At 25.0% G+C, this 12,631-nt stretch overlaps 1 protein-coding gene across 1 annotated transcript in view; it reads left to right on the top strand.

The window, feature by feature from the left end:
* The first annotated feature begins 2,961 nt into the window (after positions 1–2,961).
* Positions 2,962–12,631, top strand: part of LOC145833344 (dynein axonemal heavy chain 8-like) — a 59,887-nt gene continuing 50,217 nt past the window's right edge. The window contains exons 1-16 of the mRNA XM_082940526.1: positions 2,962–3,045; positions 3,759–3,893; positions 4,176–4,263; positions 6,552–6,694; positions 6,809–7,004; positions 7,485–7,648; positions 7,930–8,106; positions 8,383–8,496; positions 8,768–8,875; positions 9,082–9,183; positions 9,385–9,528; positions 9,942–10,081; positions 10,376–10,541; positions 10,725–10,937; positions 11,232–11,354; positions 12,205–12,372. Of these exons, the coding sequence (XP_082796652.1) occupies positions 2,962–3,045; positions 3,759–3,893; positions 4,176–4,263; positions 6,552–6,694; positions 6,809–7,004; positions 7,485–7,648; positions 7,930–8,106; positions 8,383–8,496; positions 8,768–8,875; positions 9,082–9,183; positions 9,385–9,528; positions 9,942–10,081; positions 10,376–10,541; positions 10,725–10,937; positions 11,232–11,354; positions 12,205–12,372 (2,265 nt within the window). The remainder of the gene's footprint in view (positions 3,046–3,758; positions 3,894–4,175; positions 4,264–6,551; positions 6,695–6,808; positions 7,005–7,484; positions 7,649–7,929; positions 8,107–8,382; positions 8,497–8,767; positions 8,876–9,081; positions 9,184–9,384; positions 9,529–9,941; positions 10,082–10,375; positions 10,542–10,724; positions 10,938–11,231; positions 11,355–12,204; positions 12,373–12,631) is intronic.

Below are 12,631 nucleotides of genomic sequence, written 5' to 3'. Positions count from 1 at the left end.
AAAAATCAACACAACGAATTTTTGGTCAAATGACCAAGTTTATAAACAAATAGGTAAAATAAAATACTAAAGTTACTTCCAAAGTCACTTGCTGCTTAAAATCGCATACTAAATATAAGTTAGCAAGGTAAACAAGTGCGCAACGAAACTGAATAGCTTCGGAATTAATTTAGTGAATTCATTATAGATGTGATATGTAGTAACAATTAATCTTTTTTAATGTATTATCAACAAAATATCAAAAAAAAAAAAGATGAAAGACATAAATTTTAACATTTTAAGTTATAAGTACTATAATTTTTTTAGTTGGTTTCCTAAAAATGTAATCTAGTTTACAAAGATTTAAATTTTTTAAAGAGTATTTAATGTTCAGTTGGACATTATGCGTGTTAGTAAAAATTCTTGTCTAAAGTTATTATAGTTAATAATAATAATAATAACAAATAAAATTATGACTTTGATTAAGGTAAGGCTATAAAATTTATATACAAATTTAATTTTAGTAATTTTATTTTATTTTACAATATTTATTAAAATAAGAGACAACGAGCTTTTCATTTTGTTGTAGAGACATTTCTAAAAGTCTATATTTTAAAAGGTATATTAAATTAAAAAATTTAAAAGTTGACTAAAAAAATTGATTAATATTTGTATAAAAAACTTGCTAATTAATCCTTAAAAGGTACATTTGACTTAAATGTAATTAAATTACCGATTTTATAATTTCAATAGCCTTATTTTTTGTATATACGATAATAAACGTTTTTAAAGCTTATCATATTAAAATTAATGTTTTTAAAATGTAGTAGTTTCTTAAGTATTTTTTTTATTTTAATGGTAGACACTTTAAAAAAAGATGTGTGATTTAACTTTTTTTTATTTTTCATTACATGTTGATTTTCAAAATCTTGTGTTAAGCTTTCTTAATTTAATTTTAGAATTATGACTAATAAAGTTTATACTTTTAAACAACACGCTTTACAAATATAATTACAAATAATAACCTAAAGTTTATTTATAGAGGAGCAAAAAAAAACACTTTTCAATATTTATTGTAATTTTTAAAAGTTTAACTTTAAGATATTAAATTAGTTTTGTGAAAATAATATCTAATTAGACGGAAAAGTAACAAAGTTTTAAAGTTTTAAATATCTTGCAAAAACATGAACAATAAAAGGTACAAAAAAGAGTATACTTCTTAAAATTTAATAACTTGGAAAAATTATAGAACAATTAGAAAGAAAAGTTTTCTTCTACTTTTAGTTGGTAAAAAAAAAGAAAAAAAAAACATTAGCTTATAACGTAAATATTTCCCGGCATAATTTATAAATTTAAACAATATATAGTAATAAAGTACGCTACTATAAACATATAAAATTAATAAAATTGTAATTTTTTGATGTGAATCTTTAAAAGGCATCTATTTAAATTTCTACACACTCAATCAAAAAAAGTTTTCTTTTAATTTAATGCCTTTTACTAAAAAAAAAAAGAAAAACTTAGTTTAAAAATGAAAACAAAAACTAAGTTTAAAAATTATATAAATTCAGAGGCGTGTCTAGAGTCTAAACATTTTTCAAAGGGGGTTCACAATTTTTTGTTCCTAATTTTGAGCTTTAGTACGCATTTCTTAGGTATGCACTGCCAGATTAGTACGCAATATTTAGCCGAAAAAATTTGTGTTTAAAATGCTTTGTTCTCCTTAGAAATAATGAAAAAACATATAAGTAGTAAAAAAAAATATTATATTTTTTTATTTACTATACTGTATTAAATTTAGATAAATTAAACTAAAAGAACCAGAAAAAAATAATGAAATTATAAATTTTATAATATAATTCAAATCCGTCATTTAAAACAAATATATTACATAAAGTTTATTTTATAAACGAAAATAACGAACATTGTATTATCACTTATATAGGTAATTAAAGACCAAAACTTGCATGTAGTCTTAGTTTATTATAATTATTGGTTTAAACTTTGAAAAAAAAAACTTAATAAATCTTTTGTATAATACAAAACTCAATAAAAAACCTTTAGAAATTGTCAAAAATAAAATTGTAAGTCAGTTATACAAAACAATCGAGAACATAATTTTTACGAGCATTATCATCATTAATTTTTATATTTTGCTCGGTACAGAATTAATAAAAAGCACAGCTGGAATAAAATATTCTAAGGTAAACAAAAATCTTTGAACTTAAAAAACTAAAACTACCAGTAAAACAGAATGTAAAATCTTGATAATAAATCATTAAAAAAAGTTGTCAAGAAAAAAAATGCTACTTTAAAAGTTTAACCTGTTATCACGTCACAATTAAAATTTTATTTGAAATATATTTCAGCTGGGCAAAAACGAGAATTTTTTGTAACGGATACTTATAATCTTTAAGTGTTATAAATTTAAAATTCATTATTCAGAGTTTATCAAATAACCAAAACAAAGTCAATAAACAACGCTTATACTGATGTTCTAAGAATTTTTTTATCTTTTGTTTTTTTTTTTTACTGGGGGTTTACAGGAAACAGGAAACCAGTCAAAACACGCCCCTGTATAAATTGTTATGTAATCGTTTATTGATAAATTAGCTCGATGTGCAAGTTTCGATCTTGCATTTATACAGTTTGCATCATCACTGATACCTTTCACTACCTCTCCGTATTATTTTTTGGTAGTTTTTTTTATAGAATTCAAAAAACTCAAGAAGTGCTTTTGTTTTAGTTTTTAGGTAAGGGGTCTTCAGCTTAATGACTTTTATGGCACTAATACTACATTTCAAAGAGTCTACTTAACTGGTGTTTCTTAATCTAATTTTGAAATTTTTCCTTGGCAACCACGCTATAGTTGTTTATCAAATACTGTAAACAAACACAAAAATTGTTGTTTCATACTAAATGTATATTTTGAAATGAACTAATACAAAAACAGTTTTTTAATTTAAAAAATAGTTTTACTTTATGGCAGGGCGTGGTACAGGTAAACGTGCTAACCCTACTGTAGGTGGTGGTTATACTTTAACAACTTCTCTTAAAGAAAAACAGGTAATTTAATTGCTAAATTTTTTAACAGTGAATTTATTAAATGCTACCTTTTATATATATTATTATACAAAATTATATATTTAAAAAAGTTAAGCATTCTTATTTACAGACATAATTTATATTAATTTATTTTAAAGTATTTTATTAGTTTAGATTCTACCGAAGTTTTGTTACAACATAGTTTATTGTTTTTTAAACTTTTCTTTTAAGTTATGCTTTTAAATCTTTAAGTTTGTAATGTTACAGTAATTATTACCTTCAATAAAACTATTAATAGTTAATAAGAATAAAATATAAAATAATTTTAGACATAAGGTTACTAAATGTACTTACAAAAATTGTCTATATTGTAAAACTTTTGTATTTAAAAATTACAACAAAAGATCTCAACTTATTGCTAAGGAGAATAAAATAACTTCACATATTTTTATATTTTATTAAAAAAAAGAGATCATCAGTTAATAACAAAATAATTTTGGTTGTTTTCATACTGCAAAAAAAATTTAAAAAATAAATTTATAAATTTTAAAGAAATAGAAAATGAGAGTAGGCCAAAATTAATTGTAATATTTATGCAATATGTTTTGTTAGATGTTACTTTTAAGTGATGCACTAAAACAAGGTATTTAAATAATAAATGTTAGTATTTAATATTTCTAAAACAAATAGGGAGATCAAATACATTACTAAACTTATTTTTAAAATGATCACAGGCAAAGTTTAAACAAGAAAGAGATTTTCGCAGAGATGATCTAACTTTAACTCACACAGTAATCATTGACTACGTTGCTAGGCATCTTAATCTTGAATCTAATGATGTCCAAGAATTTTTACTGGATACACCTGATGTATTTACAACAACTTTTATAATGATACTTTTCGGCAATAAATCTATAACTTTTTCAGTATTTTTTTAAACAGTTTGTTTCTAAATATCAATTGTAGTAGTCTTAAATAATGTATAACAGTGTAATACTCCTACAAACATATTTTTAACAATAATATTAAAATATTTATAACACTCCACGAAACTTGAATACAACTCTAAGTTTTGTAACAATGTTTGCAGATTTGTTTCATTGGAGTGTTTAATTTATTTAAGCTTAAAAATAAAATATAATTTTTAACAGCAAATTAAGTTGCTAACTTCCTTTGTCAAAGCTCATGGCAGACGAACGCTGGTGCTCTTTTACCAGAAAGGAGACTCTCCAAAGCTTGGTTAGAACTAAATGTTAATACTTGTTTTGAAAGTTTTAAAGGTCAAAATTTTTCTAATTAAGCTAATATTTACTTCTAAATGAAAGCTTAAATATGAACTATAAGTCAGTTTTTTTTATATATAAATTTAGTTAACTTTTAAGGATTAAGTGTTTAAAAATTATTAGTTGCTTATAATTTTTTTGATAGATATCCAAACAAAACAAATTTGTTAGAACAAAATAATAACTACAACTTGCAAAGTACTTGACTTATTGAACTAAGGTCATTTCTTAATGCCAAACTAACTGCACAGTTTTGTGGAGTTCATCAAGCCATTATAGAACATACACACAAACCTTTTAATTTTTTTTGTACATTTCAAAAAAAAAAAGATCTTATATGAAAACTATAATTATATACTATAAAATACTTTTCACAGTCTAAAAAATATTTTATTATTTTTGAGGTATTTTGAAATGTGTAAAAATATTCCAATACAAACGTATGGAGAAAAAAAAAAACTATTGCAAAACTTCTCAGAATTTTCAAAAAATCACTAAAATTTTATCTTCTTCTCTGTTTTTTGGTCAATTAACCTCAAGTTTTCAGAAAATGTTTTTTGCATTAGCAGAATTTTTTTTATTGTAATAATTAAAAAAAAAAGAAATTTTAGAATTTTATGACCAAAGTAAATGAAATAATAAATTTTTTTTAAACAAAAATTACTCAAAATAAAGATATCCTACAACAAAAATGTTTATTATTTAGTTAAGATTAAACTGAGAAAGTTTCAGAAAGATTGCTTAAAAAATGTAGTAGAAAATAGATTTTAAATAAAAAATAGTCAATTTTTGCCTTTTTACTTTGGTCCTTCCATAAGGAACCTATTGAGCTTTCTGATTTTGTACCCTCATATCTCAAAAAATAATTTGAGTTATATAAAACGGTAAAAACCAACTGCTAGCTTAGTTAAAGATATTTGAAGTATGATCAACATGAAAAAAAAGCCCTACCCCCATGCCCTTATCAAAAATGATTATCAATTAATAATTTTTGAAAGTTTGTAACTTTCATACTGCTTTTTTTTGTTAAATATTTCCGGAGGATCTCTTTGTCATGTTTTGTAATAACAAGAAGAGAATAAATCAATCCATTTTTACCTAGTTTAGTTTCATGACTCACTATGACATGAAAAATGTATCAATTTTTATGTATAATACAAATCCGTGATTTATTATTTTGTCATCTTAAACAGTCTTGAAAATTTAAAAGTTTGCTATAAATCTATCTACTTTTTGATTTTGAGCTGAAATCTCAAATTTCCAGCAAATATTGCAAACAATATTTAGAAAAACATTTTAGTACAAGTTAAAAAAAATTTAAACTAAAAACTTATGGCTTAAGAATTAAAAAGTCTATTTAGTTTGTTTTTTTTTGAATAAAATATAACTTTTTAGTTGAAATTCTTTTAATTGCTTTACACAGGTTAACTAAATTTTGAGAAAATTTGTTAAGACTGAGAAAGTTTAAAATGGCTACTAAAAAACTGTATAAGGAGAATGTTCTTTGTGAAATAATTCTTTTTTTGCCTTTTTAGTTTGCGCACTCATAAAGAAAACTTATAAAACTCTTCAATCTTGGTTTGCTTATATCTCAAAAGTCAATTTCATAAAACTGTAAACAACAACTGATAGCTTAGTTATTAGTAAAAAGGGTTAGACTTTGAAAATGTTTTTACCCCTCATACTCTAAAGCGGTCATGAATTGCTGCCACACATCCAGACTAAATCAGATTAGTTTAGAATTTTAGAAATACAAATGTTAAGTTAGAGTAGCTAAATTTTTTAGAAATACTCATGCCAACTTGGGGTAGTTTGAAACTGAATAAGATTATCTGAAAAACTAAATATAATCAAAAGTTTTATTTGAAAAATGCTTGCAAAAAAAGTTTCTGGCTAGGTTTTTGTGACTTCAAAATCAACTATTTTTTTAAATATCAGGTATTTTCAAAATAAATAAGTCCTTTGGTTGTTATTATGTTTTTTTTTATAATTCAAGCTTGATAACTAGTTTTTTTTTTCTGTTTTTGGCTAATAATTTTTTCAATTTTCTCTAAAACTAAGGCTGATTCATACTAGTATAATGCAACTTAAGCTAGTTTTTGGTCACTAAGACTGGTATTTTTGTTTTAAAGCGGTGACAACTCTGATAATGTTATTGTTACTATCTAAATTGATAAAAATTTTAACATTTTAAATTAAAACGAAACTTTCAGTATTTTAATTAGTTTATAACACATTGAATAGAAAGCGGAAGAATGATTTTAAAAAACGAAACTATTCAAAAAGTTTTTGTAACAACTGGCAATGAAGAAGCTCCTACTGGACAGATCATTTTCTTTATAAGACACAACACTGACAAAGACATGACACCTAAAACTTTTCGAGATGTATGTTAGCTTGTCTACTTTTGTAAAGTTTAGTTTTATAAAATTATTGCAATTCTCTTTATTAGTAGTGTAAGTTTCTTAAGTCATGCTTATGATTTGAATTTATGTTTTCAGGATTTTACTTTCGGATTTGTTGATGTTGGAAATAATGGTGGCTTGATAAACTCAATAAAAACTCTGCTAAAGCAAATAAACCTTCCTATGTTGTTTGCATACAAAGAATGGGGTCCAATGATCAAGTCAATGCAAGGAAAGAAAAATAGAGATGAATTTATCCAGAGTTTTGAGAGCTTTGTTAATTTTTTAGAAAGTAAGCAGTTTTAAATTTAGTTAGGTTTCTAAAACATAAAAACAATACTAAACCATGGTCTTAAAAATACTATATACGCAAGTATCTTTTAGGTTTTTCCACACAGCTAACATCATATTTATTAAATTTTTAGTACTTGGCTCTGCTAAAAAAATAAATTTTAGTTTAACAGATTATAAAGAAAAATCAATACTTGTTTTGCGTAAAACTTTTATCATTTTATTGATTGAACAAATTGCTAAATATTCTAGTTTAAGAGACAGACTTTAAACAAACTATTCAGAGTATTTTATGGTATATTTTTATTTAATACTTTAACTATGTTAAATCTGATTTTTTGCCTTACTTTTATAAAACTTATTTTTATAGGGGAATACTTTTATAAAACAAGAAAAAAAAAACTTTATAATACAGTTGTTATTCTAAAATATTTTTATGTACAGGTTTACAACTGTAATGTATTTATAAAATTGTAAATAGGTGCAGCATCAAATGTTCAAGGAGCAATAGTACTGAAGAATGTTATAGATGTTGACTTATCTCACATATCAAGCGCAACTGATTGTGCAAATGCTGCTAAAGACGGTGTTCTTGTTGCCAAATTGGAAGAACTTGTATCAGGCTGGAAAAAACAAATAGAACAAGTAACTCTCTAATTGGTTTTATTTTTTCTTCTGTTTTGTGTGCGAAAAACTAATAAAAATGCTAAAAACAACGAATTTATTAATTATTAAATAAGCATAGTTACTTAATTTCAAAATTCAATTTTGTAGTAATTCTTACAAAGTCACAGTAGATTTAATTTCATTATTTAATATTTCCTAGACAGTATTTTTTAAAGTTTTTTTAACTTTTGCATTTTGAAATCTATAAATGTAAATAAAGTTATTTTGCTTAGTCCAAAAACATAAATTAATTTTTGTAGGTGTTAGCACAAAGTCAGCAGATAAGAAAAGAAGCGGAAGACACAGGACCTCTAGCAGAGTTAGAGCATTGGAGATACCTTACAACTAAATTTAATTCAATCCTAGATCACATTAAAAGTTCTCGATGCAGAGCTGCGCTCAACACTCTAAATGCTGCTAAATCTAAGCTAATGAAGGTATGATGTAAATTGTTTATAATTATTGCAACTACTTGTTTGTAAAAAATAGCTTTATTGACACAGATTGTTAATAAATGATTTTTAATGCATAGTTTTTTAAACATTTCATTCAAAAAGACCTGTATACAAAGTTAAAAATATTTTTGCCGTTCGACAACAATAAGCAAAATCAGATGGTAATTGTAACACATTAAATTTAAGTGTGTTGTGTTCGAGCTTCAGAAATGTTTTATTTTAAAAGTAAATTTGTTTCATCTGTAATTTTTGTTTTAGCCTTGGATAGAAATGGACGCAAAATTAACAGACAACGCAAACGAAGCCAAAGACAATGTCAAATATTTGTACGCTTTAGAAAGAGAATGTACCAGACTTTACAACTCTGACCCGGTATACTGTTACAAAATACAAATATTAAATTGATTACTAACATTTTGTATATTTTATTTTACAGTTTATTATCAACAAAACAATGTTTAACTCTTATACTATTGTATAAGAGATAATCCTTAAGACTACTTAGTTGAGAATTTTCTATTGTTTGAATTAAAGCAAACTACACTATATATATTTTATGTTACATTTTAACTCTTAGTTCAGTAAAACCAAACTTTTTGTTTCTAAAATAAGTACTTATGTATCTTGCTTTTAAATACAACAGCTAAGCATGGTGGAAATAATTCCATCATTGATAAATATCATCAGCATGATTCAAGAAGTGTCAAGATTTTTCAACACAGCATCGCGTTTGACTGCCCTTTTTATAAAAGTAAACATTTTTGCTATAAGTATTGCTCCTTATTTATATAATCAATTGTTTTCTATTTAACTTTAAGAGATTTTTTTTTATGAATATTTTACAACTTTATATTTTTTAGCCATGTTATTTTTTTCTTCTTTTATACTTTTGTAAAAAAGTACTAATTTCATGTACTTTTAACTCATAAATTAATTAGCATACTATTCTAAATAAAGGTGACTAACCAGTTGGTAAGTGGCTGTAGAAGATACTTGACTGAAAACAATACCTGTAAAATTTGGGACCAAGAACCAAGTGATGTAAATAACAGGATTGAAGTTAGTCTTTAATCTTTATATATTTCACTTTTAGATAATAACTAACTGCATATAAAATTGATCAAATGTTTGTATTTCTCTAAACAATTCTACTGACATTTAATTTAAACATAGGTACACTGATAACAATATTTCAAAAATATTTCAAGCTGTCACATTAATTTTTAAGTTTACAAGTTATTTTAATAATAACTAAATCAGCACTGCAAAGATCTGCTTACTGAGTACAAGAAGGCGTTTCACCGTATGAAGAGCGACATGGCGAAGAAAGGCAAGGAAGTGCACGATTTCTCTGACATGTACATATTTGGAAAGTTTGAAAGTTTCGTTAAAAGGCTTAATAAGGTTAATGTGCTGTCAAGTTTTCGAATTATTGAACTTTTATGTATTATAATCATGTATACTTTACTTATTTTTACTGTTGATCGATACATTTTTGTTATTGAATCCCTTCATTTTTTAAATAATATCATTAAAAATACCAAAATAATAACTTAATTTTTAAGAGTACATTAAAAATATTTAAAACATAAGTTTGACTCTTACTATCATTTAGGATGAAAAATAAGTAGGTAATATTCTGTTTGACAGAGTTTAAAACAGAGTTTAAAATGGTCTAAAAAACGAATGATTTTCTTCAGAGTGTTTTTTTTAAAGAATTTAGGCACCTTTTAATGGTTTTTTAAACACAAGTTTAAGTAAATACTATCTTTTAGTTTACATTTTGTTTTTCCACTAAATATATTTTGATGCTGCAGATTTCTAATTTTTTGGACACAATCAAGCGATATTCAGTGATTGAAACAACTACCATTGAAGGCATGGATGTACTTGGTGCCAAATTGAGAGTCGTTGTTAATACTATTATGATGAAGCCTAACGATGTTTGTGATTTCAGGTTAGAGTTTTTACTACTAGCATGAAGTTACATTTATAATATTAATACTAATATTGAGAACATGTAGTATAATTTATGTTTTAAATAAGTTGGTTTTATAAATACTGCTTTTTAAGGTAAAATACTTACTTAGACTTTGGTACTTTTAGACTTTTTTAGCAATATTTGTTTAACGTGAACAAATAAATAAAGTATTTATAAAATTCAATTTGTTTAAATTTCGTATTTAAACAATATATATAAACCAGCTTAACTTATGTATCATATTGTCCATGAATGTCTTTTAATCCACAGAAAGTCTGATTTTGATGACGATTATGCAACGTTCACGCATGCTATCCATGATTTGGATCACAGCATTCATGTTTTTATTGAAAATTCTTTCAATAGGCAGCTAAAATCAGTACAAGCTATTCAATTACTGCAGAGATTTGAAGCATTTAAAATACCCTCTATGCAGGTATACTTTTTGAGGTTCTGCATTTGAAATTCTATCATATATTTTACTGCAATAATATAAACATTAGAAATATTTTTACCATAACTTTAATTAGTTATTGATTTAGGGGTTAAACACTTTAATTAAATTTTATAATCTAAAATAGTACAACTCTTATATAAAAGTCTCCCAATTTTTCTACAGGATACAATAGATGAGAAATATGCTGCCATTTTACAAACTTATGGTCAGGAAGTAGAAGAAATAAAAAAGATTTATCAAAAGTGCAGGGAAGATCCTCCCATACCCAGAATAATGCCACCTGTCACTGGCAAGATATTGTGGGCTCGTCAGCTTTTTCACAAAATTCGTGAACCAATGGAAGCTTTTCTATCTCACGCTCCTGACTTACTCAAAGTTCGTGGTTTTTTTTTACAGTACATTTTTATTTATACCAAATGAGTTTTATACTTAATTGATAAAAAAGTAAATTGTTTTGTTTATGGCTCTTTAGTTTGAAATAACAGTTGTTCTTTTCAAAATTAGTTAGTATAAAGCTTACGCTAATTCATTAGTTGTTTAAATTCTTTAAATTTATAATTCTAAATTGTATGTATGGAATAGGTTAGTTTATCAGTGGACTTTTAAAGTATAAGTTAATATTCTTGATATTTTGTATTAGATCTTAAGCAAAAATTGTTCTACTAATAGGAAAGTTCAGGCAAAAAGATATGCCGCAATTACAACATGGTAGGAAAAGTTTTGATGGAGTTTGAAGTTCTTTACTACCGTGCCTGGTGCAGAGAAACTGAAAACATAAGAAACTGTCTTCAGGTAAATAATTTTTTTTGTAAAAATTTGTACTAAATAGTAGTTTTTTTTGATAATATATATACATTTTTAGTTAGTCAGAACAATTTGAACATTTAAAACAATGCTCTTCATCAGTCTTTTTTAAACTGTACATTATTGCACAGTAAATTTTGAGAAGCACTGTGGTAGATAGTGTTTTAAACATGAATTTGAATCAAATTTAGAAATTAAGTTTCTTTGTCTCGATACAGAGATGTTAAGGGGTAATAGGGATTATTAAAGTAGATTAGTACAACAATCAAAACAACACTTATATTTTATTTACATAAACTAAACAACACAAAGATACAATTACATCACTCTATACGAGAACTAAAGTTAAACACACAAGAAAACATTAGTTCTTAAATCTAACGTGCTTAAAATGCATCTTAACTTAAAGCACACTTGCCGAATGCTCTGCCGAAACTGCTACTGCTACTGCACTGGAAGAATGCAAGTAAAATTCCGTTTTATAAGCACTGAAACAAATGTAACTCCTTTAAGTAAACAATATTGTTTATTGTTTTAGAAAATTGTTTTAAGAGTTATAAAATTTGTTTTGGAAAAGCTTGTTTTGAGAATAATGAAAATTGTTTTTATTATTACAAAAAATTCCATATTTATTCACGAGCTTTAAAATACTAAAATGAAATGTTAGTTTCATTACATCTTGTATTTTTATGTATTTTTTTTTGTTGATAATAATTATTCAAATTTGTAGATATAACTACTTTAAAAATAGTTTATTAAAAATAAATAAAACTTGGTTATACCCATAATATAAAAAAAAATATTTTTATAACCAATTAATTATTTTTATATATTTCAGGCCACCTTGTTAGTGCGGCATCCAGATAACAACGATATTTTGATCAATTTCGACCCGCAAATAGCCGAAATGGTGAGAGAGGCAAGTTGCATGCTGAAAGGAGGCTTTGAACTTCCTAAAATCACTGTCGATCTTATGCGGAGGAAAGATGTCCTAAAGAGCTGTAAGGTCACTTTTAGTTAATGTTTTAGTTATTTTTTTGGGATATGAACTAAGTTTTATACTTATGTAAAAATAACTAGTTGGAAAGTTGTTCTTCAATCTAGATTTTTGATTGTAAGCAAGGTGGTGGAAAATATAATGACTACTTTTAAGTTATGATTTCTATTATATTTTTTAAGTAATATAAGGGTTAAAGCTATTAAAAGTTTGTGAAATTTTGTATTGTAATAAGACTTCTTTTTTAACATAATCTACAGTTCTTAAA

The sequence above is a fragment of the Thalia democratica genome, chromosome 4, assembly GCF_965202585.1.
Source record: "Thalia democratica chromosome 4, ktThaDemo2.hap1.1, whole genome shotgun sequence".
In the NCBI taxonomy this organism is placed as follows: domain Eukaryota; kingdom Metazoa; phylum Chordata; class Thaliacea; order Salpida; family Salpidae; genus Thalia; species Thalia democratica.
Note: the sequence above shows the minus strand (reverse complement) of the source record. Positions and strands in the feature narration are given on the sequence as shown.